The 22,639-nt window shown below is 37.5% G+C and overlaps 1 protein-coding gene across 1 annotated transcript in view; it reads left to right on the top strand.

Annotated features, from left to right (window-relative positions):
- The window catches only part of LOC150108524 (cAMP-dependent protein kinase catalytic subunit alpha-like), a 202,834-nt gene that overhangs the window by 77,761 nt on the left and 102,434 nt on the right, over window positions 1-22,639 (top strand). Inside the window, exon 5 of the mRNA XM_090415947.1 lies at window positions 7,048-7,131. Within this exon, the coding sequence (XP_090272073.1) occupies window positions 7,048-7,131 (84 nt within the window). The remainder of the gene's footprint in view (window positions 1-7,047; window positions 7,132-22,639) is intronic.

The raw sequence follows: 22,639 nt of genomic DNA, 5'->3' as shown, positions 1-22,639 counted from the left end.
TGCAGGATATGCAGAAAGTTCACAAAAAACAATTCATCAAATGACAATTCATTTCATAGAAGGGCAATTTACTGAAAAAAAAAATTTTAATCAATTAATCAAATGAACAATTAATCAAAAATTCATCAAACAAGAGCTAACAAAAAAAAGCAGTTTATTGAAAGGCAATTCCTCACAAAAGCAATTTGTTGATCGACAATCCACTAGAAACACAATTCATGCAAAACAAACGGTTCATCGAAAAATCACAGTTCATCAAAACTGCAAATTACCATCAATCAAAACTACATATCACAAAATGAATTATAAGGCAATTTCATGAAAACAGTGATTGATTTTGAGAAGTAGTGAGAAGTAATTATAATGAAAAAATATTTATATCAAGTAGCAACAGTGTTTTTGGACATAGTACTCTGTCATGTCATCACTTCACTAGAAACAAAACCTTCGAATAATTCTCAGGAGTATCATATTATACTGAGAAGTTAAGGCTATAACATCCTCCTTCCCCTTGAGTATATCCGAGTATTACACTTTTATAATTTAGGTGTTACACTGAACTAATAGCTACAGTAATTCGCACTAGTTTTAGTTCATCCTAATCAAGTGATAGAATTATCTTTCTCTTTACTCAGTGCCTTCAGAAATGTTATTTGACTGCTCTATTACTGTTTTGCTACTATTCAATTTTATGATTTCACACTACTAGAAATAACAGTATTTCTTTCTTTCTTTCTTTTTTTTTATCAAAATTGAAGTTAAAATACTTCAGTCAAATATGTAGAACAAAATAAAATTATTTTCTTCTGAACAGGGAGTATAGATACCACATTAATAAAAAAAAGCAACTCGCCATCTTTGACTTGGAAGTGGATTTAGATTTGCATATTATGTTTTATATGCAAGGAACAGCATTAGTTTACTAAAGGAAGGTTATGTTTTAGCAATTTGCTCATATTTTATAACAATGTTATGGCTAAACTGGATAAAGGGAATGGATACACTATGATACTGTTAGATTTTGATAGGGGTGCCACATGAAAGGCTGTTGAATCTAGTTTTGGAATATAAATTCTTGACATGAATAAGTGGATGGTTGGCAGACAGATTTCAAAAAGTGATATATGTTGGGTGTGAATTTTCTAGATTTAAGGTGATCAGTGGTGTACCCCCAGAGTTCAGTTCCTTGGGACCATTGTTGTTCAATCTACACATTAATCACATTAGGACGGGTCTAGCAAGGAGGTGTGAAACTGTTTGCTGCTGCTGCTGATGATGATGATGATGCACAGATAGGCAGGGCAATCAGGAATGCTGCTGATATCCAGCTTACAGAATGATTTGAATAGGCTGGAAATTTAGGCAAATGAAAAGGGCTATCAGCTTAATGTTAAGTGTAAAGTAATGCACTTTGGCACAATGAGATTTCCAATAATTTAGCAGGGTTATGCTACAAGAAACTGATGAGGCTATGGATCTTGGCATAATTGTGGATAAGAATTTGAAGTTCAAAGTCACATAGCAAAAATTACAAATACAACTCAGAGGATATTTATAATGCTGAAGTGAACCTTAACATGTAAGGATAAGGAAGTCATTTTTCCTCTTTACAAAGCCTTGATACACCTGGACTCCCGTGTAAAGATTTTGTCTCCTGGGTTTTAAGGGAATAAAGAACCTGTGGAAAGCGTGCAAAGAAGAATTACAAAGATTATATTGGGATTATGGGATTTAGATTATTAGGACAGATTGTGAGTATGTGGATAAGTCTGGTTAACAGGAGAAAGAGGAATGATGTGATAGTGTAAATAGATGCAAAGTGTAAGGTCTTGAAATTTGAAGAAGGGTGGAGGAGACAAGAGATTTTGGAGTGGTGGTAGTAGTGGACAAAGACTTGAAGTTTAGGGGTTATATATATTGCTTAAATTGTGAGAACATCACAATGGATTATGGCAGTAATGAGTAAGATCTGAACATGTAGAAGCACAGATGTTATAGTTTCCTTGCTGTTAGATTTTGACAGCAAGGAAAACAGCAAGGCATTGATCATGCCTTATACAAAGCACATATGGACTACTATGTGAAAATCTGGACTTCAGGTGTGTGAGGATGTCATAGAGAGGATCTAGAGAAGATTCACTAAGTCAGTGTCAGGTCTCTGGAATGTGGGATATGAATATGAAAACAAATCAAGGGAATTTATTTTGCTGTTTTGTGACTAGAAAAAGAAGGAATATGATAGACAATTAGGACAGACAGGAATATGATAGATAGTTGGTGAAGGGTTGTTACCAAACTAATATGTGGGGGATATTTCGTAGAGTAGAGGAAGATGAGGGTAAACAAGAGGTCATCCCTGGAAGCTCTATAAGGCAGGAGTAAGGAACAAGTTCTTGCATGGAGAGTGGTTGGTGAGTGGAATGCATTGAGTGAAAGTGTGGTGAGAGTTGAAATTATGAATTGGTTTAAGGAATGCGTTAGTGATCTTTTTGTGTGAGAATGTGGACTGCCCATGTCTTTTGATGCTATGAAGCTGTGATATTAATTGTAATAATAAATGAAAATTCTTGGGGTCTTGGAGAAAGTAGTCAAGGGAAAAATACAGGAATGGATTGATGAAAATGAGATACTGTACACGGGACAGCATGGCTTTGTGAAGAGTAGATCATGCCTCAGTAACTTGCTCAAGTTTTATAACACAGTGACGGCTGAACTGGATAAGGGTAATGGGTTTACAGTGATACTGCTGGACCTGGCTAAGGCCTTTGACAGGATACCACATGGAATTCTAATCTGTAAACTGCAACATATGGGAATGGATATAGGGTTGGTGAGATGAATAGGTGGGTGGTTGATGGAGAGATATCAGAGAGTAGTTTATTCAGGAGTAGAATCCAAAAGACGGCCTGTGACTAGTGGTGTGCCGCAGGGTTCTGACCACTGCTGTTTAATTTGTTCATTAATGGTATAGGGAAGGATCTAAGAGGAACGGTTCAGTTGTTCGCTGACGATGCAAAGTTGGGTAGGGCAATAGTGAATGCAGAAGATGTCAAAATCTTGCAAGATGATTTGGATAGATTGGAGTTCTGGGCTAAGGAGAATGAATGTCAATTTAATGTGACAAAATGTAAGGTTATGCATTTTGGGGTGAAAAGATTAGCAGCGGTATACTACATTGGTGGAACTGTACTCCAGGAGATTAATGAGGCCAGGGACTTGGGAGTGTTGGTGGATAGGGAGATGAAGTTTAGGGGACACATTACAAAAGTGGCTAAATCAGCTCATCAAATCACTTGGTTGCTGAAAAATACCTTGACGAGCAGAGACAAGCAAGTTATTGTTCCTCTGTACCGAACCTTGATAAGACCTCATCTCGACTACTGTACCCAGATTTCATCACCTAGGTTTCTTCTTGATGGGAAGGAGGTGGAGAGGATCCAGAGGTGATTGAACAAGATGATAGCAGGTCTATGGAATGAACCTTATGAGAACAGGTTGAAGATTTGTGGGTTGCAGAAATTGGTTGATAGGTGGAAAAGGGGAGATATGATTGAGACATTCAAATTGCTGAAGGATTTCTATAGGATTAATTCAGAGGATATTTTTGAGATCAGGACTGGTGGTGGGAGAACTAGGGGACACCTATGGAAGCTGGGCAAGAGTGGGTTAGCAAGGGTGTTAGAGCTGGGTTCTTTACTTTTAGAATGGTAAATGATTTGAATAAGCTGCCGGAGTCTGTTGTGGGTGCATTGATAGCGAATGAGTTCAAGGCAAGGTATGATAGATACTATGAGAATGTCGAATAGTTGTGTGGACATGATGTTTAGGGCCTCCCTTGATGAGTCTAAGGACTCCCTGGAGTCGTTCGTTATAATAATAATAATAATAATAAAGTTTATATAAAGCTAAATTTCAGAACTATGGTATATAAAACCTCTCTGCTAGCTTAGATTTTTTAATTTATTATTTATTATGACAATGAACAGTTTATTCTTATGTGGCTTCTGCTCATGAAAGGGTGGATATTTTTTTGGATATTGATTAAGGATATTTTTTTCATTTTTATTAATTTTATTTATTTATTTATTTTTTATTTTATATATTTATTTTTATTTTATTTTATTTTATATATTTATTTTTTATTTTTGAATTTTATTAAGGGTATGGAGAGCAGTATGCCTGAGGAGTGCTTGGCTGGTGGAACAATAGAGAGAGTGGCTTTAGCAATAAAGAGAGAGCATGATGCAGAAAAGATGATAGTTATGGTGGGTACAAATGACCTGAGTGGTAGTATAAATCAGGTAGCAAAAGATTTAAGAACATTGTTAGATATCGTGAAAAAGAAAAGTGTCAATGGGAGGATAGTGTGTGTGTGTGCTGCCTCATTTTGACAATTATGAGTTAAGTAGACAAGCGATGATAATGAATGATATGATTGCAAGAATGTGCAAAAAAAAGAGGTCTGGAATTTGTTGAGGTCTGGAGTGTGTTTGAAATGAAAAGACAACTGTATGCAAGAGATGGGTTGCACCTGAACATGGAAGGTCATAAGCGATTGAAGAAGTTACTGTTTTCTGAGCAAGTTGAAAAAATTGGGTAGGGAAACTAAAATTGAAAAGGTTGAGTGTAAGAGGCAGAAACTTAGTTCCTTTGCATAAAGGAGGCTCTAAAACTGCGATAGTTAAATACAAGCCAATCACCATCTCGGGAGTGGTGGTAAAAGTATTGGAAAAGTTGGTTAAAGACAAAATTCAAGAATGGGTGGATCACGATATGATACTCTATAGGGGCCAACATGATTTTGTTAAAGCTCGATCCTGCCTTAGCAATTTATTAGCTTCTTATAATAGAATGACATCTGAGTTGGACAAAGGAAATGGCTACACAGTGGTACTTCTGGATTTTGCTAAGGCTTTTGACAGGATATCCCATGGAATACTGTTGTGCAAATTGGAGCAGATGGGAATGGATGCTAAACTGGTGATATGAACAGGAGAATGGCTCAGGGAGAAATACCAGAAGGTGATGTATGTAGGAGCAGAGTCCAGGATGAGGCAGGTGATCAGTGGTGTGCCTCAGGGCTCTGTGCTTGGGCCATTGTTCTTTAATTTGTACATAAATGATATAGGAAATGGCTTAAAGGGAGATATTCAGTTGTTTGCTGATGATGTGAAGTGGGTAGCGCAATAAAAAATCAAGCTGATGTTGAGAGTTTGCGGGATGATTTAAATAAGCTGGTAAAATGGACAAAAGGAAATGGATGTCAGTTCAATGTGGTTGGTAGGAAATGGCTACAAAATACCAGAAGGTGATGTATGTAGGTACTTTATGCAAAGTAGTTCCTTTGCATAAAGGTGGCTCTAAAACTGCGGTAGTAAATTACAGACCAATCATAATAAATTCCATCTCGGGAGTGGTTGTAAAAGTATTGGAAAAGTTGGTTAAAGACAAAATTCAAGAATGGGTGGATCACGATATGATACTCTATAGGGGCCAACATGGTTTTGTTAAAGGTCGATCCTGCCTTAGCAATTTATTAGCTTCTTATGATAGAATGACATCTGAGTTGGACAAAGGAAATGGCTACACAGTGGTACTTCTGGATTTTGCTAAGGCTTTTGACAGGATATCCCATGGAATACTGTTGTGCAAATTGGAGCAGATGGGAATGGATGCTAAACTGGTGATATGAACAGAAGAATGGCTCAGAGAGAAATACCAGAAGGTGATGTATGTAGGATCAGAGTTCAGGATGAGGCAGGTGATCAGTGGTGTGCCTCAGCGCTCTGTGCTTGGGCCATTGTTGTTTAATTTGTACATAAACGATATAGGAAATGGCTTAAAGGGAGATATTCAGTTGTTTGCTGATGATGATGCAAAGATGGGTAGTGCAATAAAAAATCAAGCTGATGTTGAGAGTTTACAGGATGATTTAAATAAGCTGGTAAAATGGGCAAAAGGAAATGGATGTCAGTTCAATGTGGTTGGTAGATAGGGAGATGAAGTTCAGGGGACACATTGCTAAGGTGTCCAAGATTGCACATAGGATTACTTGGTTATTGAGGAACACACTAACTTCCAGAGATAAAGAGGTTATTATTCCCCTTTATAAAGCGTTGATACTTCCACATTTGGATTACTGTGCTCAGGTCTGGTCACCTGGATTCCTCGGAGATGAGGAGGTTGTGGAAAGGGTTCAGAGGAGAGTGACTAAGTTGGTGAGTGATGTAAAAATTGCTCCCTACATTGATAGATTGAGAGCTCGTGGATTGCAAGATTGGTTGATAGGTGGAGAAGAGGGGATATGATAAAAACATTTAAATTACTAAAAGGTTTTTATAAGATTGATGCAAGGGAAATGTTTCAGCTGTGTGATAGTGATGGAAGAACAAGAGGTCATCCCTGGAAATTAAGGAAAAGTGTGGTTAACAAGGGTGTGAGAATGATTTTTTGCCTGGAGGGTGGTGAATGAGAGGAATGCATTGCCTAACTCAGTTGTGAGTTCCTCGTCTGTAAATGAATTCAAGAACAGATATGATAGATATTGTTTTGATAATTTGGGTCTCCCACAATGAGTCTGCTGACTCCATGGCGATACCTGTAATAATAATTTATACTTTTCCAAGTCTGGAAACCCTGCTCTAGAGACCAAACATGGAACTTCTTTTTCAATTCACTTCAGGCCTCCAATAAGTGGAACAGTGGTTTCAGACCTGGGAACGAATTTCTTCTCCCACCTAAAGATAATCATAAACATCTATGCCCATGGCAGATTCAGATCCACAGCCTGTTGGTTGGAGAGCAAATACACTAACCACTCAGCCAACCAGCCCAGCTATTAGTAAGATATCATGCTATAAGTATTGAGATATATATATAATAATTTGGGAATACTCATAACAAAAGATAAATTTTATCATGAGCATCCCCAAGTGGAATGCTCATAACAAAGTCAATATAACATATCAAATCAACATTACTTATAATTTTATAATGAATTTATTTGAGAAGGATCAGCTGTTACACATTTGTAGGTTCCATATGAAGCAAGTGCAGCAAACACAGCAGGAAAGGAAGATTTCACATTGTATTGAATTTCCATTTATAGTAAAGCTTGTTTTTAGTTTTCAGGTAATTAAACAAATCTTCAGAAAAGATTATTTTATGACTTTAACTGTCTTTTGTATTTACTTATAAATCAATGTTTTATGATATACAGGGTGGCCTATAAGTCACTAAAGGGGTTTAGAATATGATTAACGTTTTTGATTAATTTTTATTTTTTCATGTATTCTAAGGAACATTTGGAAAATTAATCATGGAAAAGTTCAACACAACAACAAACCAAAATCATGAAATTTTAGCTAAATTCCTAAGGCACATTTTTGGCAAGTGAATAATTTCACAAATATATGCAATTAATTGACCATCATGTTTTCCAAATGTGATGTCTCCCGACTTCTTCCTGTGGCATTACCTAAAGGAAAACGTGTATGTGAACAAGCCCAAGACAATCCAACAGCTGAAGGAGAACATTTATGCAGAAATTAGAGTGCTGCAGCCAGAAACATTAACAGCTGCCATGAAATATGCTGTAGAAAATAAGATGAAAATGGAAGGCATTTATATGATGTGGTTTTTTTCATAACTAATTAAAAAAATCTCCAGGTTCTGTATTTCATTATAACAAAAAATATTAAAAATAATTAATAATTAAAAACAGATCTAGGAGAGAAGTTTCCAATTATAGACCAGTCTGTATAACTGCAGTTGTAATAAATTTAGTTTTATCCTTTATCCAAGTGTGAGCAAACATAGTTTGCACCTGAAAATATCTTCAGGATATTTTCAGGTGCAAACTACTTAAGGTAGTTTGCTATGAATTGCCCGGTGTTGTACTACCTTACCTCAGTCCTGAAGATATTTTCAGGTGCAAACTTTGTTTGCTCACACTTGGATAAAGGATTAAACTAAATTTATTATAGTTTAATCAAGTGAAAAATAAACTTTCAACATCTTTCTATAAATCCAGAGTAATTTAATAAAAAGGTGGCATACCTTTTGGCAACTCCTATAGGTAAAGATGACCTCGCCATTGCTTCTACCTGGTATCTCCACTTCTGGGCCTGGCTCCCACTGAAGAGACCTCAATAAAGGTCGAAACTAGTCTGGGCAGTGGCCCTTCCCTTTAATGCATAACATTACACATATCCATAAGGAGATGTGTTTTGCATTATGGGAGATACTAAGATAGGAGTGATGTTAGCTTGGTCAACCTTTGCTATGAGTTGCCCGGTGTTGTACTACCTTACCCCAGTCCTGAAGATATTTTCAGATGCATACTTTGTTTGCTCACACTTGGATAAAGGATTAAACTAAATTTATTATAGTCCAACCAAGTGAAAAATAAACTTTCAACTGCAGTTGTAGCCAAGGTGATGGAGTCATTGGTTAGGAATAGAATACAGGATTAGGTTGATGGACATAGCATTTTTTATTATAATCAGCATGTATTTATTTTAGTTTCTGTTTTAGCAATTTACTTGCATTTTATGATAGGATAACGAATATGTTAGATAAGGGAGAAATCACATGTAGTTATATTCTTGGACTTCGCAAAACGTTTGATAGATTACCATATGATAAGTGTACAAACTGCAGAGAATGGGAATAGATGGTATATTGGTTAGATGGATCAGAGATTGGCTCTCTGAACGATACCAGCATGTTGTGTATGATGGAGCAGTGTCTCAAAAAATCCAGTGGTGTGCCCCAGGGTTCTGTTCTTTGGCCATACTGTTTAACTGGTTTGAAAATGATATATCATGTGGACAAACTGGGAATCTTCAATTGTTTGTTGATGATGCAAAGTTGAGAAGAATTATAAGTAGCACTTCTTATGCTGAATCCCTTCAGGAAGATTTAAATAGACTTTTTACTTGAACAGAAGAGTGGGGGTTGTAGTTTTAATATCAATAAAGGATCTGTGGTCGGTCTGGCAAAATGAAAAGAAAGAAAATGTCGACGTATGTGAGAAGTGTCGGGATAGGCTGGAGCGTTTAGGAATGGAAGCTGACATCGGGACCGTAGCGGAAGAACTTCGGCGGGAGTTTATGAAAATGAAAAATGACCTTCATCTTCTTCATGAGGAAGTGGAAGTGATCGGTAAGGAGATACTGGAAGTTAAAGCTGAGTTTAATGTGTTAAACAGAGAAATTAGGACTATAGAGATTACTTTAGCTGAAGTAACTAGAACAGGATTACATATGGGTGAGTCTTTGGTGAATGATTCAGTAATAAATAGTATGGGAGTGATTGGGAGTCAACATAATAAAACCACAAGTGGCCAAGAAGAAATGAGATGTAGTGAGAGTGGGGGGGTAAGTAATAGAGAGTTGAGTAATGAAGCTGGGAGAGTCATGCTGAATAGTGTAGAGAATGAGTCCATGAGTGTGAACTTGAATGAAGTTAATAGTGGTAAAATATATGGTGATTCTATGATTAAGGGTATGGAGAGTGGTATGCATGAGGAGTGCTTGGCTGATGGTACAATAGAAAGAGTGGCTTTAGCAATAAAGAGAGGGCATGAAACAGACAAGATGATAGTTATGGTGGGTACAAATGACCTGAGAGGTAGTATAAATCGGGTAGGAAAAGATTTAAGAACATTATTAGATATTGTGAAGAGGAAAAGTGTCAATGGGAGAATAGTGTGTGTGCTGCCTCGTTTTGACAATTACGAGTTAAGTAGACGAGCAATGATAATGAATGATATGATTGCAAGAATGTGCAGAAAAAGAGGTCTGGAGTTTGTTGATGTTTGGAGTGTGTTTGAAGGAAAAAGGCAGTTGTATGCTAGAGATGGACTGCATCTTAACATGGAAGGACATAAGAGATTGAAGAAGTTATTGTTTTCTGAACAGGTTGAAGTTATTGGGCAGGGAAACTAATATTGAAAAGGTTGAGTGTAAGAGAGAGAAACTTTAGCACTGATTGTGTATTTATTGATCCTTACAGGCAGAATAAATTGCAGAAGAGAGGGGGAAAAAATCGGCATAGGACTACGGTAGTTAGTGACTTATATATCAGTTCTAAAGCCGGTACAAGATCTAGAGGGAATCTGCAATTTTTGTATACCAATGCTAGAAGCATTAGAAATAAGAGAGAAGAATTTTTGGCATTAGTCAGTGAAATCTCACCAAAAGTTGTAGGCATTAGTGAAACTTGGCTGTCAGCAGAAGATGTGGTCACTGGAATTGAATGTGATGGGTACAGTATTTTCAGGGAGGATAGAGAAGATAGAACAGGAGGAGGAGTACTGTTGATGATAGCTGATGTGTTGCAGCCAAAGAAAGTAGTATATCATGATGATAGACATGTGAATGAGAGTTCATTTGAGGCAGTCTGGTGCGAAATAGTGACCAACGCAACCAAATATACAGTTGGATGCTGCTATAGGCCAGGGAGTACAGGGGGAGATATTGAATTCATGCATCAGCAACTTAGTGCAATGAGTGAAGGCTTAGTGATTATTATGGGGGATTTTAATTATGGTGATATCAATTGGAAGGAGGAAATATCACGTAGCAAAAAGGAAATGGAGTTCATACATCTGCTACGAGATAATTACTTGAAACAGCACGTAACTGAAGGGACACGTGGTGTGAGAGTGCTGGACCTGGTTATTGGTTCAGAGGTTATGTGCATAAGTAAGGTGACCTCGTTACCTCCAGTTGGTGAAAGCGATCATGTGGTATTGACTTGGAAGGTTGCAAAATCTGTGGATTTTTCTATTAAGAAGGGGTATGTACGAAACTACAGGTTAGGCAATTATAACAAGCTTCGGAGTGAGCTTGCAGCCATCCCATGGCAGAACATATTGCAAGGGAAAGATGTTAGCAGTGCTTGGGATAAAATCAGTGGGTATCTGAGGAAAGCAATATCAGATTGTGTCCCCATTGTCAGGAGGTCAAACAAGGCAGGCATTAGATGGATGAGCAGTAGTATCAAGCTTGAACTACAAAAAAAGAAAATGTTATGGAGAATTTACAAGGAGAAGGGCGATCAGGATACCCATGAGCAGTACAAGGCTCAAGCTAGGAAGGTTACCAGCATAGTAAGAAAAGCTAAATCAGATTATGAGAAGACCTTAGCCAAAGAGATCAAGGGTAATCCCAAAGAGTTCTTCCGCTATGTGGCAAGTAAGAGGAAGAATGACTTCGGAAGGATAACCTTAGTGGGTGCTGATGGTATTGAGGTGACAAAATCAGATGTAATAGTCGAGTTACTGAGTGATCACTTCTCAAAAGTCTATCACCCAAGTGAGGATATCTCTATACCTATAGCAATACCTAATGTGAGAATTGAAGCTAAAGAATCAGAGGTATTAAATATATTGCGAAACTTAAATGCAAACACTGCAGTAGGCTTAGATGGAATATCAGCTCGGGTGTTGCGTGAATGTGCAAATGAATTGTCAACCCCTCTTACCTGGATATTTAATTTAAGTTTGAACTCTGGTATGGTCCCTAGGGAGTGGAAGTTAGGCAAAGTGGTTCCTTTGCATAAGGGTGGCTCTAAAACTGCAGTATTGAATTACAGACCAATCACCATCTCAGGAGTAGTGGTAAAAGTATTGGAAAAGTTGGTTAAAGACAAAATTCAAGAATGGGTGGATCAGGATATGATACTCTATAGAGGCCAACATGGTTTTGTTAAAGGTAGATCCTGCCTTAGCAATCTATTAACTATCCATAATAGAATAACATCAGAGTTGGACAAAGGAACTGGCTACACAGTGGTACTTCTGGATTTTGCTAAGGCTTTTGACAGGATACCCCATAGAACACTGTTACGCAAATTGGAGCAGATGGGAATGGATATTAAATTGGTGATATGGATAGGAGAATGGCTCAGGGAGAGATACCATAAGGTGGTGTATGGAGGAGCCGAGTCCAGAATGAGGCAGGTGACCAGTGGTGTGCCTCAGGGCTCTGTGCTTGGGCCAATGTTGTTTAATTTGTATATAAATGATATAGGAAACGGCTTAAAGGGAGATATTCAGTTGTTTGCTGATGATGCAAAGTTGTGTAGTGCAATAAAAAATCAAGCTGATGTTGAAAGTTTGCAGGAGGATTTAAATAAGCTGGTAAAATGGGCAAAAGAAAATGGATGTCAGTTCAATGTGGAAAAGTGTAAACTCTTGCATTTTGGGATTAAAAGATTACCAGCTGTGTACTACATAGATGGAAAGGTACTCCAAGAGATTGATGAGGCTAGGGACTTAGGGGTATTGGTAGATAAGGAGATGAAGTTCAGAGGACACATTGCTAAGGTGTCCAAGATTGCACATAGGATTACTTGGTTGTTGAGGAACACACTGACATCCAGAGATAAAGAGGTTATTATTCCCCTTTATAAAGCATTGATACTTCCACATTTGGATTACTGTGCTCAGGTCTGGTCACCTGGATTCCTTGGAGATGAGGAGGCTGTGGAGAGGGTTCAGAGAAGAGTGACCAAGTTGGTGAGTGATATAAAAAATGCTCCCTACATTGATAGATTGAGAGCTTGTGGATTGCAGAGATTGGCTGATAGGCGAAGAAGAGGGGATATGATAGAAACATTCAAATTACTAAAAGGTTTTTATAGGATTGATGCAGGGGAAATGTTTCAGCTGTGTGATAGTGATGGAAGAACAAGAGGTCATCTCTGGAAATTAAAGAAGAGTGTGGTTAACAAAGGTGTCAGAACAAGGTTTTTTGCCTGGAGGGTGGTGAATGAGTGGAATTCATTGCCTGACTTTGTTGTGAGCTCTTCATCTGTAAATGAATTCAAGAAGAGATATGACAGATATTGTTTTGCTAGTTTGGGTCTCCCGCGATGAGTCTACTGACTCCATGGAGATACCCGTAATAATAATAATAATAATAATAAGTGCAAGGTGTTGCATTTTGGAGTGCAGAAATATAAGGCTGTGTACTGCATTGATGGTGTCATACTGTCGGAAGTGAATGAGATTAGAGATTTGGGAGTGATGGTTGACAGTAGACTGAAGTTTAGAGGGCATACTGCTAGTTGCAAAGGCTGCACATTGTAGTGCTGCTATGATAAGAAGTACTCTAACATGTAAGGATAAGGAGGTGGCTGTACCTTATACATTGGTCAGACTACACTTGGACTATTGTGCTCAGATCTGGTTACCTGGTTTTCAATATGATGTGGAGACATTGGAGAGGGTGTAGAGACGAGTGACTAAGACAATATCAGGATTTTGGAATGCTGGCTATGGAGAGAGTTTGAAGAAATGTGGATTGCAGAGTTTAGTGGATAGGAAAAGAGGTGATATGATAGAGACGTTTAAATTAGTGGATGTTATCAGATTAATCCAGATGGGATTATAAGGTGAGAGGGAAAACACCAGAAGTCATTCCTGGAAGTTATGTAAGAGTGTGGTGAAGAGGGGTGTAATGAGTAGATTTTTTACATGGAGAATTGTCAGTGAACACATTACCAGAATGTGTTGTTAATGCAAGGAGTGTTAAGGATTTTAAGATTCAGTATGATAATTATGTTGTCAGTTGAATGAACCTCCCACAGTTTGTCTTCCGACACCATGGAGTGTGCAACAATAATAATAATAATAATAATAATAATAATAATTAAATGTTTAAACTGCTTCCTGACTTATGGACCATCCTGAATAAACATTGTGTACTTTATTAGGCTTAGGTGGCAAATAACGATTGTCATCAATATTTAAAAAATATTGATGACATAAACCTCAAGTTATTTCTTCTTCCAAGTATTTTGTTGGTGTTACACCAAGATATTCTAGCCACTGATTTAATTGCTGTGTGGACATATGTACTACAAAACAAAAAATCAAAATTGTCCTCTAGCTTTATATATGTTTTCAATGTTGTTTACACGGGATGTGTGGATTTATTTTTATATTAAGTCAGAAAGCTTTTTTAGATGTTCTGAACATACAGTAGATACAGAACATACAATCTTCAGTCTGTCCTCAGTGAGCATTCCATGAGTGAAATAAATATTGTTTAATTTGAGAATAATTCTCTATAGATTAAACATGGTATGTTTTCAAACCACCTCAGAGTTAGCTAGGTAATGAAGATCATCCACCAGTTTTATTTCCAAGCAAAAAATCTAGTCTGCATATCCTTACTAACCCACACTCTTTTACTTCCAGCATAGACCTCTAGTTCTCTCCCTACTCATTATGCATTGAAAAATTCTTTGGTATCATATCAATCTTATCAAACTCATTTAATAATTATATCACATCTCTTCTTTTCTGCCCATCAACTAAATAACTAAATTTTGCATGCACTTGCACAAAATTTAGTTATTTACACACACAGTCTTTAGTCTGTCCTCATTGGGAGCATTCCACAGACATCATTAGTAACTTGATCTCTTTTCTCTGGATCCTCTCCATCACCACCTCATCCTCAAGAAACCCAGGTAATCAAATCATTGCATAGTAATCAAGTTGCAGGGGTAACATAGCCATAAAAAGAGATATAATAACATCCCTCTCTCCACTTGTCAGTGTGGGTTCTTCAATGTCCAAGTAAACCTTTAAGCTGTTTTGATAACTTTTTCAATTTGCCTTCTAACCTTCAACTGTCTATGCACATAATCCCTAAATCCCTGCCATTTCCACTTTCCAGCAATCTACTATCATCATTGTAATAAAAAAAAGTATGTAATCTTTTCATCTCAAAGTATATATCCTTATGCTTTACCACATAACTGATAACCATTATCCTTTGCCCAGACTGCTAATTCATATAAATCCTCCTACAGGATATCTACATCACCTTTACCAACTATACCAACTATTGTCCACCCAATTTTGCACCATCAGAAAACATCTGAATATTCCCTCTTAAACTGGGGGGGGGGGGGGAATAGTCTCATTCAGAAATGAACATTGAACCATTCTTTAAACTTATTCACCATTTTGCACTCACAACACTTTCAGACAATGCATTCCACTAACCCACCACTCTCCATGCAAAGCACCTATTCCTCACTTTTCTACCTTCTATCTTTATACAGCTTCCAGAGATGGCCTCTTGTTCTACCCTTGTCTCTCTCTCTCTCTCTCTCTCTCTCTCTCTCTACTTTATGAAAAATCTCCACATTAATTTCATAACAACCCCTACAATTTATACATCTCAGTCATAACCCCTTTACTTCTATTCTCAACACTCTGCAACTTGAGTTTCCCCCAATCTGTTCTCATATCCCATATTTCATGGATGACACTGAGTTAGTGAACCTTATTTGGACCCTCTCTAATATATCCTCATCCCCTTGAAACTCTGCAACCAATTCTGTGAAGTTGTCCATGTGTAGCCCTGATCAAAGCCTTATACAAGAGAACCATAACCTCTTTGCTTCTGCATGTCAAGGTCCTCCTCATTATTGCCATAATCCATTGTGATGTTCTTACAATTTTAGCAATGTAGCCCCTAGATCGTCAAGTTTCTGTGAACCATTATTCCAAGATCTCTCATCTCTTCCATCTTCTTCAGGATTTCTCCATTAATTGTATACTCTGCATCCAAACCTTGCCTACCAAATTTCAAGGGGATGATTCTCACATTATCACTTTAATGTGATAATTATTAAAGTAATAGCTCCATTCATTTGCCAGTTCACATATTCTGTCCTGCTGCTCATAGTTCTTCCTAACTTTGCTCCATTGAAACAACTGTATATCTCCAGTTAAACCTATCCCAATATCATTAACATACAAGTTAAACAATAATGGCCTCAAGACAGATTCCTTCAGTACTCTGCTAGTGACCTTCCCCTTTTGGGATACCCCTCCTCCCATACACAATCTTCTGATACCTATCTGACTGCCAGTTACCTATCTAATTCACTAGTCTCTTCCAGTCCCATTCTTTTCAGTTTAGTTACCAGCTTGTTGTGTGGCCAAATTCGTCACCTTGTAGGAATAAGCAGATTGCTAAAACATGATCACTTCTAACAAACCTATGCTCACCATCATAGAGAATACTGCTATTATCAACTGCAAACACACAGATTGGCCTATAATTTGTAATCCCAGTCTTACTCTCTCCCCATCCCCCCTTTGTGAAGCAGAACAATTTTTCCCACTTTTCCACTCCTTTGTGTTGGATTCTACTTCTTCTCAATCTATACTTTTGATCCGACATGATTACTATTACGATGTTCTTAACTAATTGATAAGTTGTAAGTTGATTTCTAATTCAAATATAAAGAAAATTTATATTTAAAGACTGCGCCACTTTATATCTGAATTAGTTCAAGAATTGAAGATAAACCAACTCTCAACTACCCTTCCTTTATATGTTGTTATTATATATACTGGCTGAGTATATTTAACTTACTTAATTTACCCACTTTAGTTCGAATATTTTATGAACGGTGCAGTAAAAGAGATTCAGGCAAAATACAACCTTGATTAACAAAAACAAACATTTAATTTTAGAATCACAAATTTTACATTTAAGTTCAAAACACTAAATAAGTTAATATAAACACTTCAGCCTTTCTGATAATACTGTCATACAAACTCAGACAATGGTAAATCTGTTATCTCTAATACAGTCTTCTCACAGTTCCTTAAGTTCCAATTACAATAAAATCACAGTAACACCTCTTTACAAGTAAACACTTTTAAATTTACACTTCAGCTAATCTCTGCAATAGTTACTGTTAATATAAGGAAATTCTAGGATGAAACACACTCACATCTCTGCATAGGAATATTAATGGTTGTAATGTTCTTACCGATAATCTTCTTTCTTCATCTACTTATACGGAAACACTTTTTATAACTGTAAACACTTTAAATAATAAACGGCATTCATTAAAACAAATCTTCTAAGCAATAACTGAATTAATCAACAGTTACAATACACATAATCAAACGTTCTTGCATGAAGTACTACTGATCACTCATGAATTAAGGTGACACACAATAATTCCTTGACTTGAAGTTTTATATGCACAGTTGTCCATTCCTCCGGCATTCAATTAATCCTTTAGGCACTATAATTCTAAACACAATCATTAAACTTCAACTTTACAGCCTCTACTATTCTCTAGTTACTCCGTGCTATGCTTAAAGATTCCGTGTGTCCTTGAAAGGTCGGTCTTAAAATCAAATCTCAACTATAGTATCACTAGTCATTTAGTAGTCACTCAGCTGTCTTCCGTAGCTATAATTGTTATTCTACAACTTATTAGCTAACTGCTTCTCGACTAGTAGACTTTACTTAGCTACTTGAGTGATTTGCCGACTCGCTATTACCGCACTCTGATTCCCGAATGCTGAATGCCCCGATTCCAACCGAATGCCAATCCCTTCTCTCTATCTCTCTTTTAATTCTTTTTCCAGCGTTCCTAGCTTATATATCCATTCTTCCCGCCTAAATTGTTCTCGTGCTCTCTTTTACTAAAACTCTTTTCAATAAACTTTCAGCATTTTCCCTCACGCACTGTTCCAAACTCGTGCTCACTCACTTACATACGTCTCCATGACAACAAAACAAAATATAATAAAATTAAGCTATTGCATAACGTTAAACTTCTACAAATAGGAATAAATAGAGAATATTTACATTTCAATTAATGTGTAGTTAAAATATCAAATATAAATTCTTATAAAATTAACATAGCAATAAATAAAATAGCTTAATAATATTTAATACAGAGTCTTATTACTATTAACACATATCTTTGATTAAATAATTAAATATTAGATAAAATTAAAGGTAGTTATATGAATATTAAATTATAAACAAGTGATTTACATTAATTATTAATTACAAGTCTAGCCTATGTGATGGAAGATCATGTTGAATTCTGAAGCAAATAATAATTTCTTAAATCTCTATATATTCAGAATCCAACATTTGGAACTTGCCTTGTTGCAAGACTTGTGATAATGCTGTTTAATCTGTTCATTAACGATATAGGGAAGGATCTAAGTGAAATAGTTCATTTGTTTACTGATGATGCAAAGTTAGGTAGGGCGATAGTGAATGCAGAAGATGTAAAAATCTTGCAGGATGACTTGGATAGATTGGAGTTCTGGGCTAAGGAGAATGTCAATTTAATGTGACAAAATGTAAGGTTATGCATTTTGGGGGTGAAAAGATTGTCAGCAGTATACCACATTGATGGAACTGTACTCCAGGAGATTGATGAGGCCAGGGACTTGGGAGTGTTGGTGGATAGGGAGATGAAGTTTAGGGGGGGCACATTGCAAAAGTAGCTAAATCAGCTCATCAACTCAGTTGGTTGTTGAAAAATACCTTGACGAGCAGAGACAAGCAAGTTATTGTACCTCTGTACCGAGCCTTGATAAGACCTCATCTCGACTACTGTGCCCAGATTTGGTCACCTCGGTTCCTTCTTGATGGGGAGGAGGTGGAGAAGATCCAGAGGCGAGTGGCTAAGATGATAGCAGGTCTATGGAATGAACCATATGAGAACAGGTTGAAGATTTGTGGGTTGCAGAAACTAGTTGATAGGTGGAAAAGGGGAGATATGATTGAGACATTCAAATTGCTAAAGGGATTCTATAGGATTAATTCAGAGGATATTTTTGAGATCAGGACTGGTGGTGGGAGAACTAGGGGGACACCTATGGAAGCTGGGCAAGAGTGTGGTCAGCAGGGGTGTTAGAGCTGGGTTCTTCACTTTTAGAGTGGTAAATGAGTGGAATAAGCTGCCTGAGTCTGTTGTGGGTGCTATGACTGTGAGCGAGTTCAAGGCAAGGTATGATAGATACTGTGAGAATGTCGTATAGTTGTGTGGACATGATGTTTAAGGCCTCCCTCGATGAGTCTAAGGACTCCCTGGAATCGCCCGAAATAATAATAATAATAATGACTTGGTTTTAATCCTTTTTTAATCTTTACTCCACCTTTACCATGAGTTGCCTCAAACCTGAACACAGTTCAAGAGCAAACTTGACTTATTTGTCTGTTTGCTTACTTTGAAAAAGGATTAAAACGAAGTTTATAAAATTGCTTGGTATCTTTAACGTATAGTATACCCAAGGTAAAAAACTTTCTGCAGCTTTCTCTCATCCTGAGATTTTTATTTAATAAGGTCAAAGCAGCTTGTGGCAACTTGTTTAGGTAAAATTTATAAGCTCTGCATTACTTCAACCTTGGCATCTCTTGGTCTGGCTCCCACTGACGAGATCTCAATAAAGGTCAAAACCGATTGGAAGCTTGGATGATGAATGGCAATGCTATAGCCCATGAAATTTTAACTGAGGCTCAGCTGTTGCTGTCACCCAGGTCCTGAGTGGGGAGGTAATGAATGGCAATGCTGTAGCCCATGAGGTTAACGAGGCACGGCTGTTGCTGTTACTCCTCAGATGAGATTATGAGCAAATGAGTGGCTCTGCTCAGTGGGGTGAGCTTGCCATGGTGTAGAGCCAACCAGTTCTGAGAGTTCTTCTCAGTAGCAGGGTGAGATTGTTACTGAGGGGAACAAAGCCGAGTTTTTGGAGTTTGACCTGTACTTGAACATTCAATAAAGGTCAAAACCGGTCTGGATAGTGGCCCCTTCCTTTAATGCATAGCATCATACATCTCCACAAGGGGATGTGCTGTGCATTAGGGGAGATACTAAGGAAAAGTGATCAGAGCTTACTCCACCTTTATCATAAGTTGCCTCACACCTGAACATAATTCAGGCGCAAACTTGACTTACTTGTCTGTTTGCTTACTTGGGAAAAAGGAAAAACCAAGTTTATAAAATTGCTTGGTATCTTTAACGTATAGTATACCCAAGGTAAAAAACTTTCTACATGAGCCTAATTCATAACCGTAACAGGCCACTAGGCCTAATACATAAAGGAGGAAGAAGAAGAAGAAGACATTAATAATAGCGGGAAAGGTTTTAATATGATATTCAGTTGTTTGCAAATGATGCAAAGTGGGGAAGAACTATGAGAAGTACAGCAGATATTGTGGCTTTAGAAGAAGAGACTTGAATATAATGAGTGAATGGTACAAGAGTGGGATTAAAAACTGAATGTTGCAAAGTGTGAGGTTTTAAAAATTGGAAAACAAAGATGGGATGTACAGTTTACACTTGGCAGGAATATATTGTTTGAGGTGGAGGCAGGGCCACCGAGAGAAATTTTCGGGCCCGTGACGTATCTGTGGTCCGGGCCCCACTTAAAAAAAGTGCATCACTTTTGTTTAATAAAAAAAAGTCATACAAAACATTAGACATTTATTTAAAAATAAATTCAAAATTTGATACATTACATGCCATACAAAATACAAATATTAAATCAAAAGAGAATTTTTAAATTATTATTCCCTCATATGCCTCATCCACTTCCTCACTTTATGGTTAGCGAAATCTTTAATCGTCTTCCAGAACTAAGCGTTCTTGCAGGGAACATTACTGTGAATGCAATTACTAGCTAGTGCTAGTGACTGCAACAACCTTGCATGAACGCCTATTCATGCAAGGTTGTTGCAAATTTGTGATCCGTGCCAAGAGAATCAGTGTCTTCCAGACACTCACGGTGAGCAAAAGAGCGTAGCCATCTGTCTAAAACAAAACACAGTATCATTCTCAATATGTCATTATCCTTTATCATTGTTGTATTATTACGAAAATTAAAACCATGCATTATAAACACAGTTATGTGACATGTCGGGGCCAAACGGTCAGGCCCTTTTCGATGCCAGGCCCATGACAAAAGTCTCAGATATTACCCCCCTCTCAGTGGCCCTGGGTGGAGGTGATAAGAGATCTGGATGTGAAGGTGGATAAGGATCTAAAATTTAGAGGAGACATTGCTAAAGTTGTGAGGACAACACAATAAATTCTGGCAATGATGTGGAGGACACTGACTTGTAGAAGTTAGAAGATTATGGTTTCATTGCATAATGCTTTGATTATAAACATATATGAACTACTGTACACAGATTTTATCATCTGGTTTTCAAAAGGATGAAAAGGGTCCAGAGGCAATTAACTGAAGTAGTTTTTTGTCTATGGAATGTTGAGTATGAAGAAAGGATCATGACATGACATGACATGACATGACAACAAAAGGCATATACTGCCATTTTCTTGGATTTAGTGAAGCCATTTGACAGGGTGCCACATGATAAGCTGATATTTAAGTTGCAGCACGTGGGTCTGGATGTCAGGTTGGTCAACTGGATTCAGGATTGGCTGTCTGACAAGTATCAGAGAGTTGTGTATGGTGGGGCAGTTTCAAGGAGGCAGAGGGTTACAAGTGGGATTCCATAGGGCTTAGTACTGGGACCTATATTGTTTAACCTTTATATCAATGATATTGTCAGACGATTGCAAGGGGATAGTCAGTTGTTTGTGGACGATATGAAGCTTGGAAGGGTTATTAGTAATAGTGCAGATGTGGTAGCCCTGCAAGAGGATTTGAATAAGCTAGACAGATGGGGAAAATGAATGGGGGTATTGGTTTAATACAGTGAAATGTTAGGTTTTGAGGTTTGGGACACATCGATGGGATACTGCATACTCTGTTGGAGGAGCTATACTGGAGGAAGTAAGGGAGACAAGAGATCTGGGGTTGATAATTGATAGAAACCTGAAATTTATAGGACATATTGCAAAGGTGGTAAGGTAACCCAGAGGATTGCTGCAATAATGAGGACACTGACCAGCAGAGATAAAAGAGTTATCATTCTGTTGTATGACTCTGATCAGACCACACTTAGACTATTGTTCACAGATTTGGTCCCCAGGATTTAAAGGGGATAAATCAACTGTGAAGAGGGTACAAAGGCGAATAACAAAGATGGTTTCAGGACTGTCTGATGTTATGAGGATCGGCTGAGGGAATGTGGACTGCAGAGTTTGGTGGATAGAAGAAGGAGAGGTGATATGATTGAGACTTTTAAATTGTTGAGAGGTGGTTACAGGGTTGACACTTGACACTGGGGAGTTCTTTCACTTGGTTGAACAGCATGAAGGAGTGATGACAAGGGGTCATCCTTGGAAGTTATGAAAGGGAAACTGTGAGCAAGAGGGTGAGGAGTGGTTTCTTTGCATGGAGGGTGGTTGAACCATGGAATGCATTGTCTGATAGAGTGGTAAGAACGAGAACAGTCAATGAGTTTAAGGAGTGATATGATAGACTTTGTGTTTCCTAGGAAGGACCTCCTGCAATGAGTCTTTTAATTCCATGGGGCCTCAATAATAATAATAATAACAATATACTATACATATAGGATTAGCTACCCCATTGGAGCATTAATAAGGTTTCCAAGAAGCCAAATTACTTGTGCATGGGAAGCTATTGAGCCTATCAGGCAAAGGAAGAAGATACTCAACTCAGTCCAGTTATAGACCATATTGATTCTCCTACATATCGCATAACCAAATTTTTAGCAAACCTACTGAAATTCAAAATACAAATTTTCCTATAAAAATTTTTCCATACAATCCACTGATCTTATGGTGAGCTTTGATATAGTCTCCCTATTTATGAAAGTACCTCTCAAGGAGACATTGTACCTACTTTCTGAAACATTCCCACAAGATATAGTAAAACTATTCGAATTTGTGATGCATTCTAGGTACT

This window comes from Typopeltis vanoorti, chromosome 3 (genome assembly GCF_054136105.1).
Source record: "Typopeltis vanoorti isolate ZY-2024b chromosome 3, IOZ_Tvanoo_1.0, whole genome shotgun sequence".
Taxonomy (NCBI): Eukaryota; Metazoa; Arthropoda; class Arachnida; order Uropygi; family Thelyphonidae; genus Typopeltis; species Typopeltis vanoorti.
The sequence above is the reverse complement of the archived record's forward strand: the minus strand, read 5'-3'. Positions and strand labels throughout refer to the sequence as shown.